The following is a 23841-nucleotide window of genomic DNA, read 5'->3' on the forward strand; positions in this document are numbered from 1 at the left end:
GCTGGGGTTTAGGCACGAGCGACTGACGCTTTGGTAGAGGTGGGGCGGGGCTGGGAGTTAGGCAGGACCAGCCGAAATGTAGGTGCCGGGGGAGGTTAGGCACCTATGGGATGAGCAGGGGTCTCGTGCACGTCAGTGTTGCGTGGGCACCTGAGTCCCTAGGTGGATCGAGCTGCAGGCGTGACCATGCGGGAAGGAGACACCAGAGAAGCAGGGCCGCAATTGTCGCTGTTTTATTCTGCGGTCTCCCCGCCAGCGCTCCCGTCCTGGCAGGCGTGGTCAGCCAGTTCTCATGGTCTCCCGCAGCCAGCTGATGTAGTTGCACACCTTGACGAACACGCCAGTCTGGTTGGGGTGGGAGCATTCTTCGAAGCCCCAGGAGGCGACACCCTGAAGTTCCCTCTGGCAGACGAGTGGTGAGCCGGTATCTCCCTGCAGGGCAAGCACCGCAAAGTGTGTTCATAGGACAAGCATCACACGTAGAGAGCCCAACCCGGGTCCCTCATGGGACAGAGCTAGGCTTCACTCTCCAGCACTGCCTTTCAGAGTGAATGGGCCATGCCTATCATAGAATCATAGAATATCAGGGTTGGAAGAGACTTCAGGAGGTCATCTAGTCCAATCCCCTGCTCAAAGCAGGACCAACCCTAACTAAATCATCCCAGCCAGGGCTTTGTCAAGCCAGGCCTTAAAATCCTCTAAGGATGAAGATTCCTGCACCTCCCTAGGTAACCCATTCCAGTGCTTCACCACCCTTCTGTTGAAATACTGTTTCCTAATATCCAGTGTAGACCTCCCACACTGCAACTTGAGACCATTGCTTCTTGTTCTGATTTACCTGGGGATTGGTCCTGCTTTGAGCAGAGGGTTGGACTAAATGATCTCTTGAGGTCCCTTCCAACCCTGATATTCTATGATTCTATGATCTGCCACCACTGAGAACGGCCGAGCTCCATTCAGGTAGTTGAAGGCTGCTATCCACTCCCCCCTCACTCTTCTCCTCTGCAGACTAAATAAACCCAGTTCCCTCAGCCTCTCCTTATAAGTCATGTGCTCCAGTTCCCTGATCATTTTCGTTGCCCTCCGCTGGACTTTCTCCAATTTGTCCACATCCTTTCTATAGTGGGGGGCCCAATACTCCAGATGTAGCCTCACCAGTGCTGAATAGCGGGGAATAATCACTTCCCTCGATCTGCTGGCAATGCTCCTACTAATGCAGCCCAATATGCCATTAGCCTTCTTGGAAACAAGGGCACACTGCTGACTCATATCCAGCTTCTCATCCAGGTCCTTTTCTGCAGAGCTGCTGCTTAGCCAGTCAGTCCCCAGCCTATAGCAGTGCATGGGATTCTTCCTTCCTAAGTGCAGAACTCTGCACTTGTCCTTGTTGAACCTCATCAGATTTCTTTTGGCCCAATCCTCCAATTTGTCTAGGTCAATCTGGACCCTATCCCTACCCTCCAGCATATCTATCTCTCCCCACAGCTTACTGTCATCTGTGAACTTGCTGAGGGTGCAATCCATCCCATCATCCAGATCATTAATAAAGATGATGAACAAAACTGGCCCCAGGACCAACCCCTGGGGTACTCCACTTGATACCGGCTGCGAACTAGACATCGAGCCATTGATCACTACCTGTTGAGCCTGACAATCTAGCCAGCTTTCTTTCCACCTTACATCAGAGGAGTAGCTGTATTAGTCTGTATCCACAAAAACAACGAGGAGTCCGGACTCCTCGTTGTTTTTATCCACCCTATAGTCCATTCATCCAATCCATACATTTTTAACTTGCTGGAAAGAACACTGTGGGAGACGGTATCCAAAGCTTTGCTAAAGTTAAGATATGGGCTTGTGTAACCTACCGCATCCATCACCCTGCGCCAGTCACAGAATCTATTACACCTGAGCTGGGCTCTTCAGTTCAGGAGGGCCCAGCGTTGGCCCCGGGCCCACTATATAGCCAGTCCCTGCCCTCAAGAAGTTACAATCTAAATGGACTAAGGGTAGGAAGGGAAACAAAGGCAGGAAGGGACTTGCCCAAAGTCATACAGGAAATCAGCAGCAGAACCAGGAAAAGAACCCAGGAGTTCCGACTCCGAGCCCCCCTGCTCTAATCCACTAGACCCCACTCCCAGAGTTGGGGCTAGAACCCAGTAGCCCTGACTCCCATTCTAGGGTGCTAGCCCCTGGGCTCTTCTCCAGAAGGGCTGGGGAAGGAAGACTGTTTGGAAGCAAATGAAGACAGCCGGGCATCGGAACAATCCCAGCGCCATTAACGAGCTCCACCGCCAACAACCCAACATGGCCGCACAAGAGCTGCCCAGCAAATGGCCATGTCCAACTTGGAGGGGCCACAATCTCAGGCTACTTCCTCCACGTCCCTGTTTGCCCCGGAGAGCGGAAACCCGCCATTTCACAGGGCGGAGGGTTCAGCTGGAAAAGTCGCGTCCGTCCCGCACGGCTGGATCTGTATTGATCAGATGCCAAGAGAGTAACCCCAGTCTTTGGGCTAAAACTAGGGTGACCAGATGCCCCAATCTGAGGGGCTTTGTTTATATACGCAATGGTGACCCCTCCCATCCCCGAAAAAGTGTCCCAGTTTTTCACACTTGCTATCTGGTCAGCCCAGCTAAAACACTTCAGGCCGAACGCCCCTTGCCGTTGCTGCTGGGAACCGCAGGATCACCGAGCGTGTCCTCCGAGCCAGGGTGAGGTGATGGGACAGTCGATGGTTTGAAGCATTTTGAAGAGAAAGAGTTAATTTGGCATTTCTCACCCCTGTTCTGTTCCCACCAGCCCCTTCTAGTTGTTTTTGGGTGAAGCGGAAGCAGAAGGGACGGGGCGGGGAGGGATAGCTCAGTGGTTTGAGCATTGGCCTGCTAAACCCAGGGTTGTGAGTTCAATCCTTGAGGGGGCCATTTAGGGATCTGGGGCAAAAATTGGGGATTGGTCCTGCTTTGAGCAGGGGGTTGGACTAGATGACTTCCTGAGGTCCCTTCCAACCCTGATATTCTATGATTCTGTGTGAGAGGATGGCTGAGATCATTGGCTCTGAGCTCTGGGACAGCCCAGGCTGTGGCAATCTCAACCACTTCTGCAGGCTTGTCCCACCCCCTCCTACCCCAGCAGGGGGCTCCATGCCCCATAGACCCCCCAGCCCACCCTGTCCCACCCCTCCATCTAGCCCCAGTGTGGGGGCATGCCCCATTCACCTACCCACATGTCCCTCACCTGGCAGGAGTCGGTGCCCCCGTGGATCACGCCAGCACAGATCATGTTGGGGGTGATGCGGTTGGGGTGGGTGACCTGGCATTCGGTGTCAGGCAGAACTGTGATATTCCCGCAGAGCAGGACGTCGGAGTGCAGCAGCTGATGGGTGCAGTGAGACTGGTCTGGAGACTTGTGACCTGCGGGAGAGAGAGTTGGCGAGAGTCTCCTAATTTCCAGTAAATGCTCAGCCCAGGCTGGGATCCGGGAGAGCTACGTGTGGCTCTTATCTATCATCTATCTACCAATCTAGCCCCATACACCCCCTCTATCTATCTATCTTGGGTCCCTTTCTCATGTAGCATCTATCTCTGGGTGTCAACCTGGTGCCTCGCACTGCCTTCGTGTCGGCTCCTAAGGGAAGAACACAGCTTCAGCTGATGGATTCCCCTTCATCCCCATCCTAGATTCCTGACTCACGCTCTGGCTCCTCTGCTGAGCTCATAGATTCATAGAGTTTAGGCCAGAGGGGATCATTCGATCGTCTAGTCTGATTTCCTGTATGGCAGAGGCCAGAGACTCTCACTCAATTACCCTGCACTGCGCCCAAAGACTTTAATTAGACCGACGCATTTCAGTCCTCAGGAGATCAAACTGCTGTGTGCACAGGCCGAGAACAGGCGAGATCGAGGGGCTACCAAAGCAGAAGACCACGGTAACTCAGGGAATTCATCACTCAGATTATCGCAGAAGGCGACCTACGCACCACATTGCAGAGGATGGCAAAAAGTCCGCCCATGGTCTCTGCCAAATCAAACCAGGGGAAAATCCCTCCCCGACTCCGAATCTGGAGATCAGCTGCACCCTGAGCAGATTGCTCTTTGGGGGATTCTCATTCAAAAAATGGCAATTTGTTGAAACGGAATCTTTCCCGGCAACAAGGTTGCGGCTGTGATGAATTTCCTAGTTTGCTAATTCTGGAGATAAAAACCCATTTAAAACTTTTGACATTTTCCCAGCAGGACTCGCCAGGTTTTTTTCACTTCAAAAACCATTTTTCAAAATTGAAATGAAAAAAAAACCCAAAAACAAGTAAGCTCAAATTTGATTTCTTCCCCCCCGGATTTTCCATTTCGGACAGTTCGAAATTGAACCCGAATCAGATTTTCCTTCCTGAGGCTGGAACCTCAGGGGAGCAGAGCGGAGCAGGCTGGGGCCGGGTCGCTCCACTTCCCGTCGCCCCATGAGTGCGGAGTCGGGCCTGCCCTGCACTGACCAGGCAGCAGGAAGTGGAGAAACCAGCCCCAAACCGCTCCCCTGTCCCCCAAGCCTGCTCCTGCCCCCCTGCAGAGGCCTGGGGCCAGCTCCCTCCCCCCATGGGGGGGAGCTGTGTAGGGCACCAAAATGGCTAGGGACGGCCCTGTCCTGAGATTTAATCTAGATCTTCTCCGGTGTAGTTTGACCCCGTGGCCTCTTGTCCTGCCCTCTGTGGCGAGAGAGAACAACTTTTCTCCCTCTCTTTTTTGGAAGCTTTTCAAGTATTTGAAGACCCTGATTGTGTCCCCCCTCCAAATCTCCTCTTTTCCAAACTAAACATACCCAGTTCCTTCAGCCTTTGCTCGTTGGGCTTCGGTTCCATCCCTTTGATCATCTTTGTCGCTCGCCTCTGGATCCGTTCCAGTTCCTCTACATCCTTTCTATACACAGTCCTGGGTTTACAATGGCGCCGTGGCACTGGGCCCACGCTCAGAAGGGGCCGCAGCGCCCAGACCATGGGCCTGCCCCCTACTCTGTCCTGAGGCCCCGCACACCCCTTGCTCCTCTCCGCCCCCCCCCTCGTGCGAGCAGTGCGTGGGGCTTTGGGGGGAAAAGGCCGAGTGAGAGAGGGAGCTCTGTGCAGGGCATGGGAGGGGCCCCGGTCCAAGCGCCGGGGCCCACAAAAGGTGAATCTGGCCCTCACTATACCGCAGTGACCAAAACCGGACACAGTCCTCCAGCTGAGGCCTGACCAGCGCCGAGCAGAGCGGCATTAACGCAACCTAACACTGCATTCGCTTGTTTCGCCCCAGCGTGGCACGGCTGACTCGTGTCGAGGTGGCGATCCACCCCCAGCTCCCAGATCCCCGTCCCGGGGAAATTTGGTTCATCACCGTCCCTGATAGAAACCTGGGCCTTGGCTTTGGTGTTTTGGTTTTGGCTTTGCTCCTCTACCTTTCTGGAAGGTGCTGGAGCCCCACCCGGAAAGCACACAGGTCGAATCGGGGCGGGGGCAGTTCCTGGGCAGCGGGAGTGGCTTAACTTCGCCGTTCGTGTTGGCCGGCACCAGGAGTTTCACCAGCATGATGTTGTTCTGGCTGGTGCTGCTGTTGTACAGGGGGTGCGGGATGAGCCGGGAGCTCATGGTCAGCTGCTCTGACCAGTCTAGATGCCACAGATTGTGCTCCCCCAGGCGGACGTTCAGGGTGCTGCAGAAGAAAGGGGACGTGGTCACGGGGGACGTGGCCGCATGAAATGCCGGCCACACTGAAGCCCAGGGCAAAACTCCACTTGACTGCGAGGGGGCCAGGATGGCCTCCTGCGCAGCCCAGTCCGGAGACCCTCCCACAGGGATTTCTGCCTCCTGCCTAGATCTGGGGGTCGAGCTAGAGCACCCTCAATGCATCCCCAAGGGAGGTTCTCCAGCCTGAGCTATGCAGGAGGGGCAGGATGGATGGGCAGAATGGTCCCTTCTGGCCTTGGAATCTATGAGACAATGAAAGGGGTGGAGTTAAGGGCATTCACACAAGGGGTGGAGTTAAGGATGTACATACACCACCACCCGCACATACAAGGGGCAGAGTTAAGGGCACTAACACAAAAGGGGTGGAATTAAGGGCACTCACCTAAGGTGCCGGAGTTAAGGACACACACTTACCCAAGGCGGGGTGGAGTTAAGGGTGAATCCTTAAGTGATCCTTAAGTGTGGGACTTAAGGATACACACATCCAAAGGGGCAGAATTAAGGACACATCCACCCAAGGGGCGGCGTTAAAGTCATTCACACCCAAGGGGTGGTGTTAAGGACACACACACCCAAAGGGGCAGAGTTAAGGGCAGACTGGAGAATCCCCTTCCTTTGGAAGAACAGTCCCTGCAGCGCAGAGGGCTCCCCCCTGCTGACCAGCCCCTTGACCCCCCAGCCTGGGAACAGACTTACCGGCCGGTGTTGCACCGAGCAGCCGTCACCACCCACTGGTTGTGTATCAGGGTGCCGGTGCACCGGAAGCGGACCCCATCAAAAAGCGCTGCAACCCACGGCTGGGAGTGCTCCCGGCACTGGAAACCCCGCAGGATCCGGGGGATGTCCTGAGCCATGGCTATGGGGGAGACAGGCAGGAGTTACAGCTGGATGACCAATGGGCGTCTCACGTGCCCACACACGCGGAAGCCCACCTCCCCAGCACCCGCAGACCCCCCGCAGAGAGACCCATGTACAGACACACAGACTCACCCCCAGTCACCAACAGCAGCACAAGGCCCAGCAGCTCCATGACGCTCAGTTGTGGTGATGGGCAGGGCAGAAGGCTGCTGGCTCTGGGGAGGAGACAGAAAGGGGCTTGTGAACGGAGAATTGACCCCCCCAAACCCCACCCCCATCACACAGCCTCCACCACCGAGACCTGCTGATGGTTCTGATATTGGCATACAAAAAGGATAGCATCTGTGGGCCAGATCCTCACATAACTCCAATGGAGCGACGGCCGATTGATCCCAGCTGGGATCTGGCCCCATTCACTCCAATGGAGCGACGGCCGATTGATCCCAGCTGGGATCTGGCCCCATTCACTCCAATGGAGCGACGGCCGATTGATCCCAGCTGGGATCTGGCCCCATTCACTCCAATGGAGCGACGGCCGATTGATCCCAGCTGGGATCTGGCCCCATTCACTCCAATGGAGCGACGGCCGATTGACCCCAGCTGGGATCTGGCCCCATTCACTCCAATGGAGCGACGGCCGATTGATCCCAGCTGGGATCTGGCCCCATTCACTCCAATGGAGCGACGGCCGATTGACCCCAGCTGGGATCTGGCCCCATTCACTCCAATGGAGCGACGGCCGATTGACCCCAGCTGGGATCTGGCCCCATTCACTCCAATGGAGCGACGGCCGATTGACCCCAGCTGGGATCTGGCCCCATTCACTCCAATGGAGCGACGGCCGATTGACCCCAGCTGGGATCTGGCCCCATCGACTCCAATGGAAATTAATTACACCTGTAACCTGCCCATCAACAGATCATTTCTGGTTCCCCTTGGTGGCCGGACACAGCCGAGACTTATGAGTCTGCAGCTGGCTTCTCAGCTCAACAGGCAGACGCTCGGGGCTTTAGCCGCAGCATTGCTGGGTGCAATCAATGAACGAGCCACCCACCCGCAGACAGGTCCCCACGCACTCTAGTCCATGTCCCACCCTCCACGTTTAGGTCATGGTACCTAGCAGAAAGAGCACTGGAGTGGGACTCAGGCAATCAGGGTTTTAGTCCCAGTCCTGCTTCCCGCCCCTGTGCCTCAATTTCCTCATCTGTGCAATAGGGAAAATGACCCCGCCCTCCTAAATGTCCTGATGGAAAGCTCTGATAAGAGCTAGGTGTTATTATCTAACTCCAGTACAAACAGAAATGCCCCTACATATTTACATACTCTCACATGCCCATACATGAACACACACAAGTAATCCATGTAAACACACTCTTCAGTACACATTCGCCCACGCCCACTCCCCCCACAATCACACACACATTTTCACACACATTTAGATGCACAGTCAGACTGGCCCCAGGTGAATATCCACAGGCAAGTACCCGCATGCACACACCCAGACACACGTGTGCCCAACACACGCACACACACATGCACACATTCTAACACACATTTAAACACAGACCCGCGTGCACGCATATGCCCCCACCCACCCACTCACACAAACACACACACGGTCACACACACGTGCCTCAGACGTACATGAGCACACATATCGACACATTTAAACACGCCCAGAGGCCCACACGTGCATCACACACAAATGCGTTCCCAAGGCACGCACACTCACGCCTATTTAAACGCATGCAGAGACGCACACCCGGGCACACGCATTTGTCCCCACCCAAAGGCCACACACGCACATGCTCCTCCACGGAGAGACACACACGCACACAAGCCCATGACCATGTGTGCAGGCACACGCATGCAAACATACACCACGCATACGTGCCCCACCCCCATGTTTCAACACACCCAGCGGCACGTGTCTCATACATAGATGTACACACACGCGCGAACATATCAACCCATGCTGCAGCACCCCCAAGGCAACACACACATACAGGCAGGCACGCAGTTAAGTACACAGAGGCACAGACATGACACCTGCGTGTGTTCACGCACACCTACAAATGAGTCCACACGCGCAGAGGCGCATGGAAGCATACACATGAGTAGCACACACGGGCTCACAGACATGTTCAAATACCCAGGGGCACACCCACATGGCACGTACATGTGTGCACACATGATCATAGTAAAACGTGCACACGCTCACACACGCACACAAACGTACACACCCCCCCCCCCAGAGTTAAACAGGTGCACATACACATCACATCAAACACACGCATGCACGCACATTCCCTTTACCCCCAACAGACCCCAGACCCCTTTCCCAAATCATAGAATCATAGAATCTCAGGGTTGGAAGGGACCCCAGAAGGTCATCTAGTCCAACCCCCTGCTCGAAGCAGGACCAATTCCCAGTTAAATCATCCCAGCCAGGGCTTTGTCAAGCCTGACAAATGTACAAGCTAGGTCTGGTGCAAAGCAGCCAGGCTTTCCAGAGTAGCACCTGGCCGTGACGCAACCAGTCACGGCCTCCTGGATGAGTCTGGATTCAACCCGGCAGCTCCGCACAGTCCCGGAGGACCGAGCCTGCCCTCCTCCTGCAGAACTGGCCTGGCTATCTCCCTGTCTCGCCCGTGCCGACGCGGGCTCGACGAATCGGATCCTGTCCCATCACCTTCACAAGCAGCACTTGCCCCACGCCCTGCTTGGCACCCGGGCAGCTTGGGTCCGGCCCGGCTCAGCTCCCCAGTCTCGTCCACTGCACTTCCCTGGGCTGCCTGCTTTTAACCTCCTGCCAGCCGGTGGCCCCAGGCAATGGCGAGCATTTGCTCCCTCGGAGACGCCTCCTTAATTCAGCTCCCTCCTTGCAATAAAGCAAAAGCGTACTATGTGAGTCATTTTTACTGGGGCGGAGGCCCGGAGAAACTCACATGCAAGCAGGCCATTGGGGATATAGGTCACTAATAGAGCACAGCTCACCGGGGTCCCTAGGCTGGGCTGTTTAAGCTTCTCTGTGTGCTGAGGAATTCCTAGATTCCCAGGGCAGAAGGGCCCACTGTGATCATCCAGCCTGACCTGTATCGCACGGGCCGGAGAACTGCCCCAGAATAATTCCTAGAGCCGAGGTGTTAGAAAAACATCCTCTCTTGATTTTAGAATTGTCCCTGATGAAGAATCCATCACAACCCCTTGGCGAATTGTTCCAGTGGTTAATTACTTTCACCGTCAAAACTGTCAGCCTTCTTACCAGTCTGGATTTGTATAAGTTCAGCTTCCAGCCAGGGCATGGGGTTAGACCTTCCTCTGCTGGACTGAAGAGCATGTTATTAGGTATTTGTTCCCCTGGTACATATTTATAGATGGAGATCGAGTCATCCCTCAATCTTCTCTTTGTAAAACTGAATAAATTGAGCTCCTTGAGTTCTCACTATAAGGCTGGTTTTCTGATCCATTAATTGTTCTCCTGGCTCTTCTCTGAACCTTCTCCAATTGATCAACATCCTTCTTGAACTGTGGACACCAGAACTGGATGCAGGATTCCAGCCACGGTTGCACCAGGGCCAAACACAGAGGTCAAAATAACCACTCTGCTCCTACCCGAGATTCCCCTGTTTCTGCCTCCCAGGATGGCATTAGCTTTTTTGGACACAACTTTGTACTGGGAGCTCGTGTTCAGCTGATTCCCCACCACAATGGCTTAGGCAGTGATGCTATAAGGAGGGCTTTCAGATGGATGGCCACTGGGAGGCATTCATGGACAGAGGACAGTTCTCTCGGGATGGACTTCATCTGAGTAGGGAAGGAAATAGACTTCTAGGATGGAGGCTGGCACAACTGATTAAGAGAGCTTTAAACTATGAATTTGGCTGGGAGATGTCCAGGTAATCTCCACGCTGGATTTTAGCATTGAGAGGAAAGAAAACAAAGTAAGAAAGGATACAGCCGTGGGTAGGAGGAAGGGCAGTGTAGATACCAGTCTAATAGGTGATACTGGCTGTAGAATGACCGTGCCTAATAGGGTACAGAATGTGAGTGAGGCCAAACAGCAAAAATTAAGATGTTTGTACACCCATGCGAGGATCCTAGGTAACAAAATGGAGGAATTAGAGGTACTGGTGCAGGAAGTGAAACCAGATATTCTAGGGATAACGGAAACAGGGTGGAATAGGAGTCATGACTGGGCTGCAGGTATTGAAGGGTCTGTGCTGTTTAGGAAAGACCGAAATAAAGGTAAAGGTGGTGGAGTAGCATTGTCTATCAATGATGAGGTAGAATGTAAAGAAATAAGAAGTGATGGAATGGATATGACTGAGTCTGTCTGGGCAAAAATTACATTGGAGAAGAAAACTATTCGAGCCTCCCCTGGGATAGAGCTTGGGGTGTGCTATAGACCGCCGGGATCTGGTTTGGATATGGATAGAGCCTTTTTTAATGTTTTAATAAAGTAAATACTAATGGAAACTGTGTGATCATGGGAGACTTTAACTTCCCAGATACAGACTGGAGGACAAGTGCTAGTAATAATAATAGGGCTCAGATTTTCCTGGCTGCGATAGCTGATGGATTCCTTCACCAAGTAGTTGCTGAACTGACTAGAGGGGATGCCATTTTAGATTTGGTCTTAGTGAGTAGTGAGGACCTCATAGAAGAAATGGTTGTAGGGGACAACCGCGGTTCAAGCGATCATGAGCTAATTCAGTTCAAACTGAACGGAAGGATTAACAAAAATAAATCTACAACTAGGGTTTTTGATTTCAAAAGGGCTGACTTTCAAAAATTAAGGAAATTAGTTAGGGAAGTGGATTGGACTGAAGAATTTATAGATCTAAAGGTAGAGGAGGCCTGGGATTATTTTGAATCAAAGCTGCAGAAGCTATCGGAAGCCTGCATCCCAAGAAAGGGGAAAAAGTTCATAGGCAGGAATTGTAGACCAAGCTGGATGAGCAAGCATCTCAGAGAGGTGATTAAGAAAAAGTAGAAAGCATACAGGGAGTGGAAGAAGGGAGGGATCCGCAAGGAAAGCTACCTTATTGAGGTCAGAACATGTAGGGATAAAGTGAGACAGGCTAAAAGTCAAGTAGAGTTGGACCTTGCAAAGGGAATTAAAACCAATAGTAAAAGTTCTATAGTCATATAAATAAGAAGAAAACAAAGAAAGAAGAAGTGGGACTGCTAAACATTGAGGATGGAGTGGAGGTCAAGGATAATCTAGATATGGCCCAATATCTAAACAAAGACTTTGCCTCAGTCTTTAATAAGACTAAAGAGGATCTTAGGGATAATGGTAGCGTGACAAATGGGAATGAGGATATGGAGGTAGACATTACCATATTTGAGGTAGAAGCGAAACTCAAACAGCTTAATGGGACTAAATCGGGGGTCCCAGATAATCTTCATCCAAGAATATTAAAGGAATTGGCACATGAAATTGCAAGCCCATTAGCAAGAATTTTTAATGAATCTGTAAACTCAGGGCTTCTACTGTATGATTGGAGAATTGCTAACATAGTTCCTATTTTTAAGAAAGGGGGAAAAAGTGATCCGGGTAATTATAGGCCTGTTAGTTTGATATCTGTAGTATGCAAGGTCTTGGAAAAGATTTTGAAGGAGAAGGTAGTTAAGGACATTGAAGTCAATGGTAAATGGGACAACATACAACATGGTTTTACAAAAGGTAGATCGTGCCAAACCAACCTGATCTCCTTCTTTGAGAAAGTAACAGATTTTTTAGACAAAGGAAACGCAGTGGATCTAATTTACCTAGATTTTAGTAAGGCATTTGATACTGTGCCACATGGGGAATTATTAGTTAAATTGGATAAGATGGAGATCAATAGGAAAATTGAAAGGTGGATAAGGAATTGGTTAAAGGGGAGGCTACAACGGGTCCTACTGAAAGGTGAACTGTCAGGCGGGAGGGAGGTTACCAGTGGAGTTCCTCAAGGATCGGTTTTGGGACCAATCTTATTTAATCTTTTTATAACTGACCTTGGTACAAAAAGTGGGAGTATGCTAATAAAGTTTGCAGATGATACAAAGCTGGGAGGTATTGCCAATTTAGAGAAGGACAGGGATATCCTACAGGAGGATCTGGATGACTTTGTAAACTGGAGTAATAGTAATAGGATGAAATTTAATAGTGAGAAGAATAAGGTTATGCATTTAGGGATTAATAACAAGAATTTTAGTTATAAGCTGGGGACGCATCAATTAGAAGTAATGGAGGAGGAAAAGGACCTTGGAGTATTGGTTGATCATAGGATGACTATGAGCTGCCAATGTGATATGGCTGTGAAAAAAGCTAATGCGGTCTTGGGATGCATCAGGAGAGGTATTTCTAGTAGGGATAAGGAGGTTTTAGTACCGTTATACAAGGCACTGGTGAGACCTCATCTGGAATACTGGGTGCAGTTCTGGTCTCCCATGTTTAAGAAGGATAAATTCAAACTGGAACAGGTACAGAGAAGGACTACTAGGATGATCCGAGGAATGGAAAACCTGTCTTATGAAAGGAGACTCAAGGAGCTTGGCTTGTTTAGCCTAACTAAAAGAAGGTTGAGGGGAGATATGATTGCTCTCTCTAAATATATCAGAGGGATAAATACCAGAGAGGGAGAGGAATTATTTAAGCTCAGTACCAATGTGGACACAAGAACAAATGGATATAAACTGGGCACCAGGAAATTTAGACTAGAAATTAGACAAAGATTTCTAACCATCAGAGGAGTGAAGTTTTGGAATAGCCTTCCAAGGGAAGCAGTGGGGGCAAAAGATCTATCTGGCTTTAAGATTAAACTCGATAAGTTCATGGAGGAGATGGGATAACATGGTTTTGGTAATTAAATATTCATGGTAAATAGGCCCAGTGGCCTGTGATGGGATATTAGATGGGGTGGGATCCGAGTTACCCAAGAAAGAATTTTCTGTAGTATCTGGCTGATGAATCTTGCCCATATGCTCAGGGTTTAGCTGATCACCATATTTGGGGTCGGGAAGGAATTTTCCTCCAGGGCAGATTGGAAGAGGCCCTGGAGGTTTTTTGCCTTCCTCTGTAGCATGGGGCACGGGTCACTTGCTGGAGGATTCTCTGCACCTTGAAGTCTTTAAACTACAATTTGAGGATTTCAATAGCACAGATATAGGTGTGAGGTTTTTTGCAGGAGTGGTGGGTGAAATTCTGTGGCCTGCGTTGTGCAGGAGGTCAGACTAGATGATCATAATTGTCCCTTCTGACCTAAATATCTATGAACAACCCTCCCCCACAAATCTTTTTCAGAGTCACTGTTTCCCAGCATAGAGTCCCCCATCCTGGATGTATGGCTGACGTTCTTTGTTCTCAGGTGGATACATTGACATTAAAACACACTGTTGTTGGCACCCAGATCCAGATTGCTCTGAGTCAGTGCCCTGTCCTCTTCCATATTTACCACATCACTATTTACCACTCCCAATAAGATGCCCTAGCGGAAGGGCCCATCTACACTCCAGTTGCATCCAAAGAGATGCAGCTTCATTTGAAGAAATTAAAAGGATAGAGGGTACAGTGGAGGAGTTTTTAGTTTGTGATGGTGAGTGTTTTGTTAGGCCCTACAATAACACAGCAGTACTTGGAATGTTTGACAGACCGAGGGCAAAATGGGATGAGATTAGGTTATTGAGTAACCACAGGCAAAAGCAAACAGAAATTAAATTCACTCCCAATATACTCTAAGGACAAAGGGTGATGTATAATTTAAAAGTTATTAGGGGTATTATGGTAGCATCTAAGGGTTCCAGCCAAAACAGGAGCTCCATTGTGCCAGGCGCTGCACAGACCCTAACCAAGATCAGGGCCCCATTGTGCCAGGCGCTGCATAGACCCCGACCAGGTACCAGCCTCGACAGGTCTGCAGTGCAGAACGATTCTATTGTTATGGTCACCAGGTGGAGCTATTACATATGCTCTTACAAGCTCTTTCCCTTAATGCATGGGCAGTGGCCAGCCTTTGAAGAAGTGCCCGTTGTTGTTAATTTTGTGCTGTAGTTTTCTTTGTAGCAGATCTGTTGCAAGCAGCAGGGAAATTGGCACCTTCCTTAATTACTCTAACGAGGGCCACTTGCTCCCTGGTTGTTGGTGCTTGAGCTGAGTATGCCCACAGTGGCCGTTTATGACCGCCTCTGTTCTAGGACCAGCGTCTACAGCAGGGGTCGGCAACCTTTCAGAAGTTTTTAGGAGGTCTCTTTCTATATGTCTGTAATATATAACTAAACTATTGTTGTATGTAAAGTAAATAAGGTTTTTAAAATGTTCTAGAAGCTTCATTTAAAATTAAATTAAAATGCAGAGCCCCCCGGACCGGTGGCCAGGACCCGGACAGTGTGAGTGTCACTGAAAATCAGCACGCGTGCTATCTTTGGCATGCGGGCCATAGGTTGCCTACCCCTGGTCTACAGTATAAATCAACACATTGTGCAGAGAAAACCGCTAGGCTCCGTAGCGCTGGTGTCTCCTCCGACGGCAAGCAGAGCATCAAGGCCCCGGTTTCTGCTGCGCTAGAGCAGAGTGGCAACAGGGCCTTGCTTTGGAGACCATGTCATGCTGACACGCCCTGTAGGGCTGAAATTTCCCAGCCTCCTCTTCTGCTCAAAAGGGGAATTTTTGTGTGAAACCACTGGAGATATTTCCAGCAACAGGACAGGGAGAATCAGCACAGGGAGCAAATATTTAATAATGGGCTCTGCAATCTGGCAAAGGAAGGTCTAACACAATCCAATGGCTGCAAGACAAATTCAGACTGGAAATGAGGTGTCCTTTTTAACAGAGAAGATCATTAACAATTTGGGAACAATTTACCAAGGGTTGTGGGGGGTGGGTTCCCATCTCTGACAATGTTTAAATCAAGAGTGGATGGTTTTTTATAAGATCTTCTCTAAGAATTATTTTTGGGGAAGTTTTGGGCTATAAAGGAGGTCGGACTAGTTCAGCGGTTCTCAAACTGTGGGTCGGGACCCTTAAGTGGGTCACAATGTTGTTTTAATGGGGTCGCCAGGGCTGGTGTTAGACTTTCTAAGATCCGGGCCCAAAGCCAAAGCCCGAGTCCCACCACCCAGGGCCAGAGCCCAAGGCCTTCAGCCCTGGGCAGTGGGGCTCAGGCTACAGGCCCCCCGCCAGGGGCTGAAGCCCCTTAGGCTTCGGCTTTGCCTCCCTCCCCACACACACACACACACACCCCGGTGCTTAAGTTTCAGCTTTGGCCCCACTGCCAGGTGCGGCAGGGCTCAGGTTTCAGCTTTGTTCTCCCTGCCCAGGGGCAGAGGGGGCTCAGGTGGGCTCAGGCTTTGGTCCCTCATGAGGCCGTGTAGTAATTTTTGTTGTCAGAAGTGGGTCGCGGTGCAAAGACGTTTGAGAACCCCTAGACTAGATGATCACAGTGATCCCTTATGGCCTTGGAGTCTATGAATCTATGACTCAAGGCATAGAATCATAGAATCATAGAACTGGAAGGGACCTTGAGGGGTCATCTAGTCCAGTCCCCTGCACTCAAGGCAGGACTAAGTATTATCTAGACCAGTGGTTCTCAAACTTTTGTACTGGTGAGCCCTTTCACACAGCAAGTCTCTGAGTGCGACACCCCCCCTTATAAATTAAAAACACTTTTTAATATATTTAATACCATTATAAATGCTGGAGGCAAAGCGGGGTTTGGGGTGGAGGCTGACAGCTCGCAACCACCCATGTAATAACCTGGCAACCCCCTGAGAGGTCCCGACCCCCAGTTTGAGAACCCCTGAATTGTAGACCACCCCTGACAGGTGTTTGTCCAACTGCTCTTAAAAATCCCCAATGATGGAGATTCCACAACCTCCCTAGGTAATTTATTCCAGTGCTTAACCACCCTGACAGTCAGGAAGTTTTTCCTAATATCCAACCTAAACCGCCCTTGCTGCAGTTTAAGCCCATTGCTTCTTGTTCTATCCTCAGAGGTTAAGAAAAATAATTTTTCTCCCTCCTCCTTGTAACAACCTTTTATGTACTTGAAACCTGTTATCATGTCCCCTCTCAGTCTTCTCCTCTCCAGACTAAACAAACCCAATTTTTTCAATCTTCCCTCATAGGCCATGTTTTCTAGACCTTTAATCATTTGTACTGCTCTTCTCTGGTGGACTTTCTCCAGTTTGTCCACATCTTTCCTGAAATGTGGCACCCAAAACTGGACACAGTACTCCAGTTGAGGCCTAATCAAGGCAGAGTACACTGGAAGAATTACTTCTCGTGTCTTGCTGACAACACTCCTGCTAATACATCCCAGAATGATGTTCGCTTTTTTTGCAATAGTGTTACACTGTTGATTCATATTTAGCTTGTGATCCACTATGACCCCAGATCCCTTTCCTCAGTACTCCCTTCTAGGCAGTCATTTCCCATTTTGAATGTGCGCCACGGATTGTTCCTTCCTAAGTGGAGAACTTTGCATTTGTCCTTATTGAATTTCATCCTGTTTACTTCAAACCATGTCTCCAGTTTTTCCAGAACATTTTGAATTTTAATCCTATCCTCCAAAGCACTTGCAACCCCTCCCAGCTTGGTATCATCCGCAAATTGATATAATTGATAACTAAAGGGCCGCACACTTTGTAGTTTGTGTAGGCCTGAGCACACCAGTGGCTTCTTGCATCCTTCCATCCCCACCATAAGTTCCCTGTGTGCCACTCTCCCATCCCCCTTTATTTCAGGACCTCCTTACAAGTCCCCCAAACCTCCCCCCTGGCAGGAGTTCTCTGTGTTCCCCCCCCCCTCCCATGCCAGGGTCCTCCACTCTTTTCCCTATATCAGTAGCTGTGTGCAAACCCATTCTCACTTCCCCCTATGTCCCCTATTCCACATTCCCCCCATGCCAGGTGCTCTGTGTGACCCCCTTCCTCCCATACTAGGTTACCCAACTTTCCCCACCAGGGGTTCTGTGTACCTCATCATTCCCTCACCCTCCATAATCTGGGGCTCCTTCATTCTCCTCCCCCATGGCAGCAGCTGTCTGTGTGCTCCCATTTCCCTCTTCCCTTCCATGCCTACCATTCCCCCTCCTTCCACACCAGGAACCCCCGATCTCCCGCCTTGCCAGGGGATTGGTGTAGCCCTCCATCCCCAATTCCAAAGTACCCCCCCTTTCCTCCCCACCATGACATATTCTCTGTGTGCTCTCCATGCAAGGGGCTCTGAGTGCCACCCCCCATGGGGTAGTCTGCCCCTTAAAGGAAGTGGTGCCTAGTGGTCAGCCCACCACACTGCCAAGCATGTCCCTTTAGGGGTTTGAAAGGGCCAGTATATGGACTTAAGGGGGATAGAGAGAGGAAACAGTCCCAGGTGCTTGGGAGGAAATCCTATCTCTGAGGTTCTAGGGCCAGGAGCCTTGCAGAGAGGATCCGTGCTGATTCCCGACTGGTGAGATGAAAGGGAACTTTCATTTCATTCCTTCCTTCCCCCTCCATGCCAGGGCTCAGTCTGCCCTCCATTCCTCCCTTTCCCCCATTCCCACCTTCCCTCCCCAATGCTAGGATTCTCTATGCCACCCATCTTCTCCAATCCCTCCATAGCAGGCTTCCCCAATCTCCCTCCCACGCCAGGCGCTGTGTACACATCCCCACTTCTCCTCCTCACCTTCCGCCGTTATTCTTCTTTCTGTCTGGGAGATAAATAATTTAGCGTGTCAACATGTTAAATTGGTTCCATCAATCATTTGATCTTTAGACAACTGCAGATGTGCTCAGAGCTCTGGCTGTGCTAATCAAATGGCAGGGGCTCCATCTGTCTCCCATTTCCCCCCTTTCAGTATGCAGCCCGATGGCTCTGCAATTACCTGCGTTCCTTTAGCGTCAGTTAAACCACCCATCATGAGTCCCACTCAAAACCCTGGGGAAAGTTTTGGGATTCCAAACTATTTTTTTCCTGTCTCGAGATGAAACAAAAATCAAGTCAGGTCCTACGAACCATTTTGTTGGGGGTAATTCCAAACCGTTGCCTGGCGGTTTCAAGCCTTGTTTACACCCTTTTTGGACACAAGCTGAAATTTCGAACCGACTTGATCGTTCTGTGAAAAAATGGGGACGTTTTGGGACACCCCCCGCCCCCAAAAAGGTTGAACTATCGGAGGGAAACTTTGGAAAACCAGAGGGGCGTGGGATGGGAAAGGGGAATGTTCCAGGAGAGATATTTCTCAGAACCGCCCCTTTCCCATGAAAAGTTTCGGTTTCAACCACTTGGCATTTTGCTGCTGAAAAAAACATGTAGTGGAAAATAATCCCAACCGGCTGGATTCATGAGTCTGATCACTGGGCTTTTCCCCAATGATTTTAATGGGCTTTTGGGCCAGCCCTGTGTGACGTGAGACGTTCAGCACTACCTAAAGGGTTTAGGCACCCAGGCCAGAGTCACGAAGGGCTTCAGGCACCGTTGTGAGTCACAAAACTGCTCAAACCCGCTCTGTGCCCGAGCTCTTGCCCCTCAGCCCCTAACTGGCTACGGCTGTGCGTGCTAAGTGCTGGTTCCCTCTAGCCATCCCCACTGCGCTCTCCTGCCAAAGCCCCAGAGCCAGCCACAGCCTGGGGCAGGGCAGGCGTTCAGCCTCCGAACTTGCCTGCAGGACCTGACCCAGCGGGCTTGCTCCGGTGCCGTGGGACTCCGCACACACCAGCTGGGACACCACGTGCCCTCATAGCCTTTAGCCCAGTGAATTTTTTTCCGGCAAATGGTTTGTTCACTGAGAAATGCACTTTTCAGGGTCCAAAGCCATTGGCGGCGGGGGGCTGGGGGGGCGGCGATGGGGGGCAGATTTCAAGAGCCAAAACGTTTCACTTCGGCTTTTTCATTTCTAAATGTTTGGTTTCAAAATGGCATTTCAGATTTAACTCTGGCCATTAAAACACACACACACACATGCAGAGCAGGGCCCAGCCCCTCCAGCAGGGGGCAGGACACACACACACACACACACAGCAGGGCCCAGCTCCTCCAGCAGGGGGCAGCCCCCCCCACGCACACACAGAGCAGGGCTCAGCCCCTCCAGCAGGGGGAAGCCCCCCCCACACACACAGAGCAGGGCCCAGCTCCTCCAGCAGGGGGCAGGCCACACACACACACACACAGCAGGGCTCAGCCCCTCCAGCAGGGGGCAGCCCCCCCACACACACACAGCAGGGCTCAGCACCTCCAGCAGGGGGCAGCCCCCCCCCCACACACAGCAGGGCTCAGCCCCTCCAGCAGGGGGCAGCCTACACACACACACAGCAGGGCTCAGCCCCTCCAGCAGGGGGAAGCCCCCCCACACACACAGAGCAGGGCTCAGCCCCTCCAGCAGGGGGCAGGCCACACACACACACAGCAGGGCTCAGCCCCTCCAGCAGGGGGCAGCCTACACACACACACAGCAGGGCTCAGCCCCTCCAGCAGGGGGCAGCCCACACTCACACACAAAAGGTAAACAACATCCAAAATGGCCAGAATTGAAAAGATGTGTTGTAGTTCAAGTCTCATGGGATTTCGTTTTCTCCCAGATTTCTCAGGTCAGCTGAAAACTCCATTCTACACTTGGCTCTGCTTTGAGTTGCTACCATAATACTAGGCTTGGGGTATAAACCGCACATGGGAAACAAAGGGATAATGGAGGCCAAGAGGCCCACTGTCCTGCCCAGGCCTTGAGTGGCCAGACCTAGTGGTTAGAATCAGGAGACAGGAACCCAAGCCAGGAGCTGACCCGAAGGACAGAGCCTGGAGACAGCCCAAGGGTCAGAGCCAGGATTCCCGGGTTGGAGCTGGGAACTGGAGTCGGGAGCTGACCCGAGGGACAGAGCCTGAAGACAGCCCAAGGGTCGGAACCAGGATTCCTGGATTGGAGCTGGGAACTGGAGTCGGGAGCTGACCCGAGGGACAGAGCCTGGAGACAGCCCAAGGGTTGGAGCCAGGATTCCCGGTTTGGAGCTGGGAACTGGAGTCTGGAGCTGACCCGAGGGACACAGCCAGAGCTGGAGTCAGAGACCAGGGCCGGAGATCAGGAGCTAGGCACAGCTCAGGAGCTCCGACGTAGCAGTCAGCCAGTTATTTGGCCAGTTCCAAAGACAATTTCCTATGCCTTCCCCAGCTTAAATAGCGCACCGGGCTCCTCCAAGCAGGGCGTCGTCACTAGTGGGCCAGGGTCCCATTAACCACAACCTCCTGGCAAGCCATGGGGTGGCTATCAGGTTAAGACAGCCGGCTGAGGCTCTGCAGAGCTGGGTTCAGGACCCATGGAGCCTCACACCCATCTGGTGCACGGATCAAGCTCAGATCAGTATTGGACCCAGCTGGGCTATTGCCCTAAAGGCAGGAGATCAGAGCTGTGGAGGGAGGAGACCTGGAGCTAAGGCGACTCTGATGACGGGCCAAAGCAGAATTGGACATCGATGCCTGGAAAGAAGCAGGACTCCAGTTAGACCCGACCACCCCACTGCCTGAGACAGGTGACAGTGCCTCAAGGGGGCACTCTTAGGTAGTGAGCCTTATGATATAGGCCCAACGCTACTCAGCGTTCCCTTCGGTGAGCTGGCCCTCAGGTTTTTTGATTACAGCTGATCAGACTTTGCAGCGGAATGGCAAACAACAACCCGGAGAGGGCAGTGTTACAGAGTGACCCAGATCGTGGGGAAACCTGGGTCCCATCAACCTGAATCCAGCCAAATGCCAGGGAAGCCCTGCAGCAGCAAGGAATGCGAGCTGTGCCTCCTGAGTGGGGCGCTGGGAAGGTCCCAGCAGACAAGCGACTCAGGGAGCCCCCAGGGCGTGGCTGGGGGGAAAAGGCCAATGCGATCCTTTGGGGTGTAAACAGGGGGCCAGGGAGGGGGAGCTGAGGAGGGCACTGGAGACAGCGACTCTGGGATGATGCACCCAGCTCTGGGGTGTGTTTTTGAACAACTGCAGCGGGGCTTGATCGGCTTAGCTGATTAAAGCAGTCGTGAGGTGTGTAAGGACCTTCATGGGGAGAAGAACTCAGGTACTAACTGGCTCTTGAAGCTAGGGCAGAAAGGGCTGAACAAGAACCAAGGGCTGGGAGTTAACGCCAGATGCATTTCAGTTTGAAATCAGGCACTGATTTTGAACAGCCAGACGATTAACCACTGGGACACACTCCCCAGGGCAGGGCTGGATTGTCCATCTTGTGGGGTCTCCCAGTCCAACTGGAGGCCTTCCTGGAAGTCACTTTAGTCCAGCACAAGTTACTGGGCTCAATCCATAGGGAATGGAGTGAATTTCTCTGGCCTCTGCTATGGTCAAGCTACTTTCTTCTGGCCTTAAACACACTGAAACTATGAACCACAAATCACACATCATCAGAATAAAATGTGAAGGGGAAACTGGCCCCATGGAGTCCAACAGAGCTACAGCTGATTGATCTCAGCTGGGATCTGGCCCCATTCACTCCAATGGAGCTATGGCCCATTGACCCCACCTGGGATCTGGCCCCATTGACCCCAATGGAGCTACGGCCCATTGACCCCAGCTGGGATCTGGCCCCACTGACTCCAATGGAGCTATGGCCCATTGACCCCAGATGGGATCTGGCCCCATTGACTCCAATGGAGCTACGGCCCATTGACCCCAGCCAGGATCTGGCCCCATTGATTCCAATGGAGCTATGGCCGATTCACACTGTACCCTGGGAAACTGGAATCTGGTACAGAGCCTGCGAACTCCTTGGAGTAAAGAAATTGCCAGGCGCCATACGGCTGTTGACAAGCTATTGACAGTCACACCCAAGACCGGTGAGCTGTGGAAGAGAACTGGCTCGGGTCCATGGATATGTATGTTCTCATGGCACCATGCTGGGATTAAGGTCATTGCCTCCTCCCGCCCAGGCAAGCTGTGGATATTAAGTGGAAATCTTTGAAGATCTACCACACCTCTGAGGGACTGCTTCCCATGATCGCAAGCTGGGTGAATTACTAGTGTTGCAGCGTCCATGGAATACTCATAAGGTGCTGGATGCAGTCTGGGGTGGGCAGGGACCAGGCGTCATGCAAATGCGCTGGATGGGAAGGGTGCTTCTTCTGCCACCTTGCTCCCAGCCCACATTAGCTCCATGCATGGGCGAGGCCGAGACATCTAGTCCAACAGCAGAACAATCTCTTCTTGGCTGGGTGCCAGTGGATTTCGATGCAGCACATGCTCAGTAGAGGGACAGGAAGGGCAGCTCCCACCCAGGACAAGGGCTGAGAAAGCCAGGCCCATCAGCCAAGAGGAACCAAAAAACACCATGAAGCAGACGCTCAGCTAAACGGGCATAAAGCATTGGGCATCAGTGGAGCTATGGCCGATTGACCTCAGATGGGATCTGGCCCCATTGACTCCAATGGAGCTACAGCTGATTGCCCCCTGCTGGGATCTGGCCCCATTGACATGAACGGAGCTACGGCCCATTGACCCCAGCTGGGGATATGGCCCCACTGACATGAATGGAACTACGGCCCATTGACCCCAGCTGGGGATATGGCCCCACTGACATGAATGAAACTACGGCCCATTGACCCCAGCTGGGGATATGGCCCCACTGACATGAACAGAGCTACGGCCCATTGACCCCAGCTGGGGATCTGGCCCCATTGACTCCAATGGAGCTACAGACGATTGACACCAGTTGGTATCTGGCCCCATTGACTCCTATCATAAATATAAAGGGAAAGGTAAACACTTTTAAAATCCCTCCTGGCCAGAGGAAAAACCCTTTTACCTGTAAAGGGTTAAGAAGCTAGGATAACCTCGCTGGCACCTGACCACAATGACCAATGAGGAGACAAGATACTTTCAAAGCTGGAGGGGGGAGAAACAAAGCCTCTCTCTCTGTCTGTGGGATGCTTTTGCCAGGGACAGAACAGGAATGGAGTTTTAGAATTTAGTAAATAATCTAGCTAGAGATGCGTTAGATTATGATTTGTTTAAATGACTGAGAAAATAAGCTGTGCTGAATGGAATGGATATTCCTGTTTTTGTGTCTTTTTGTAACTTGAAAGTTTTGCCTAGAGGGATTCTCTGTGTTTTGAATCTAATTATCCTGTAAGGTATTTACCATCCTGATTTTACAGAGGTGATTCTTTTTTACTTTTTCTTCTATTAAAATTCTTCTTTTAAGAAACTGAATGTTTTTTTCATTGTTCTTAAGATCCAAGGGTTTGGGTCTGTGGTCATCTATGCAAATTGGTGAGGATTTTTATCAAACCTTCCCCTGAAAAAAGGGGGTAAGATTTGGGAGGAT

The 23841-nt window shown here is 51.5% G+C and overlaps 1 protein-coding gene across 1 annotated transcript; it reads right to left on the reverse strand.

The window, feature by feature from the left end:
• Window positions 1–279: 279 nt before the first annotated feature.
• On the reverse strand, window positions 280–6779 carry LOC140902558 (kallikrein-15). The gene is made up of 5 exons (XM_073322759.2): window positions 6701–6779; window positions 6407–6566; window positions 5422–5675; window positions 3235–3410; window positions 280–432 (listed from the first exon to the last, which is right to left on the reverse strand). Exons 1-5 carry the CDS (start codon window positions 6738–6740, stop codon window positions 280–282), a joined length of 783 nt encoding a protein of 260 aa, XP_073178860.1. The 5' UTR covers window positions 6741–6779.
• Between the last annotated feature and the right edge of the window lie 17062 nt (window positions 6780–23841).

This window comes from Lepidochelys kempii, chromosome 24, assembly GCF_965140285.1.
Source record: "Lepidochelys kempii isolate rLepKem1 chromosome 24, rLepKem1.hap1, whole genome shotgun sequence".
Classification (NCBI taxonomy): Eukaryota; Metazoa; Chordata; order Testudines; family Cheloniidae; genus Lepidochelys; species Lepidochelys kempii.

Coding starts and splice junctions, on each gene's coding strand:
- LOC140902558 (XM_073322759.2), bottom strand. CDS start 6,740: ATGGAGCTGCTGGGCCTTGTGCTGCTGTTGGTGACTGGGG. Junction 6,567..6,700: donor GCTGCTGTTGGTGACTGGGG/GTGAGTCTGTGT, acceptor TCTCCCCCATAG/CCATGGCTCAGGACATCCCC. Junction 5,676..6,406: donor GCTCGGTGCAACACCGGCCG/GTAAGTCTGTTC, acceptor TTTCTTCTGCAG/CACCCTGAACGTCCGCCTGG.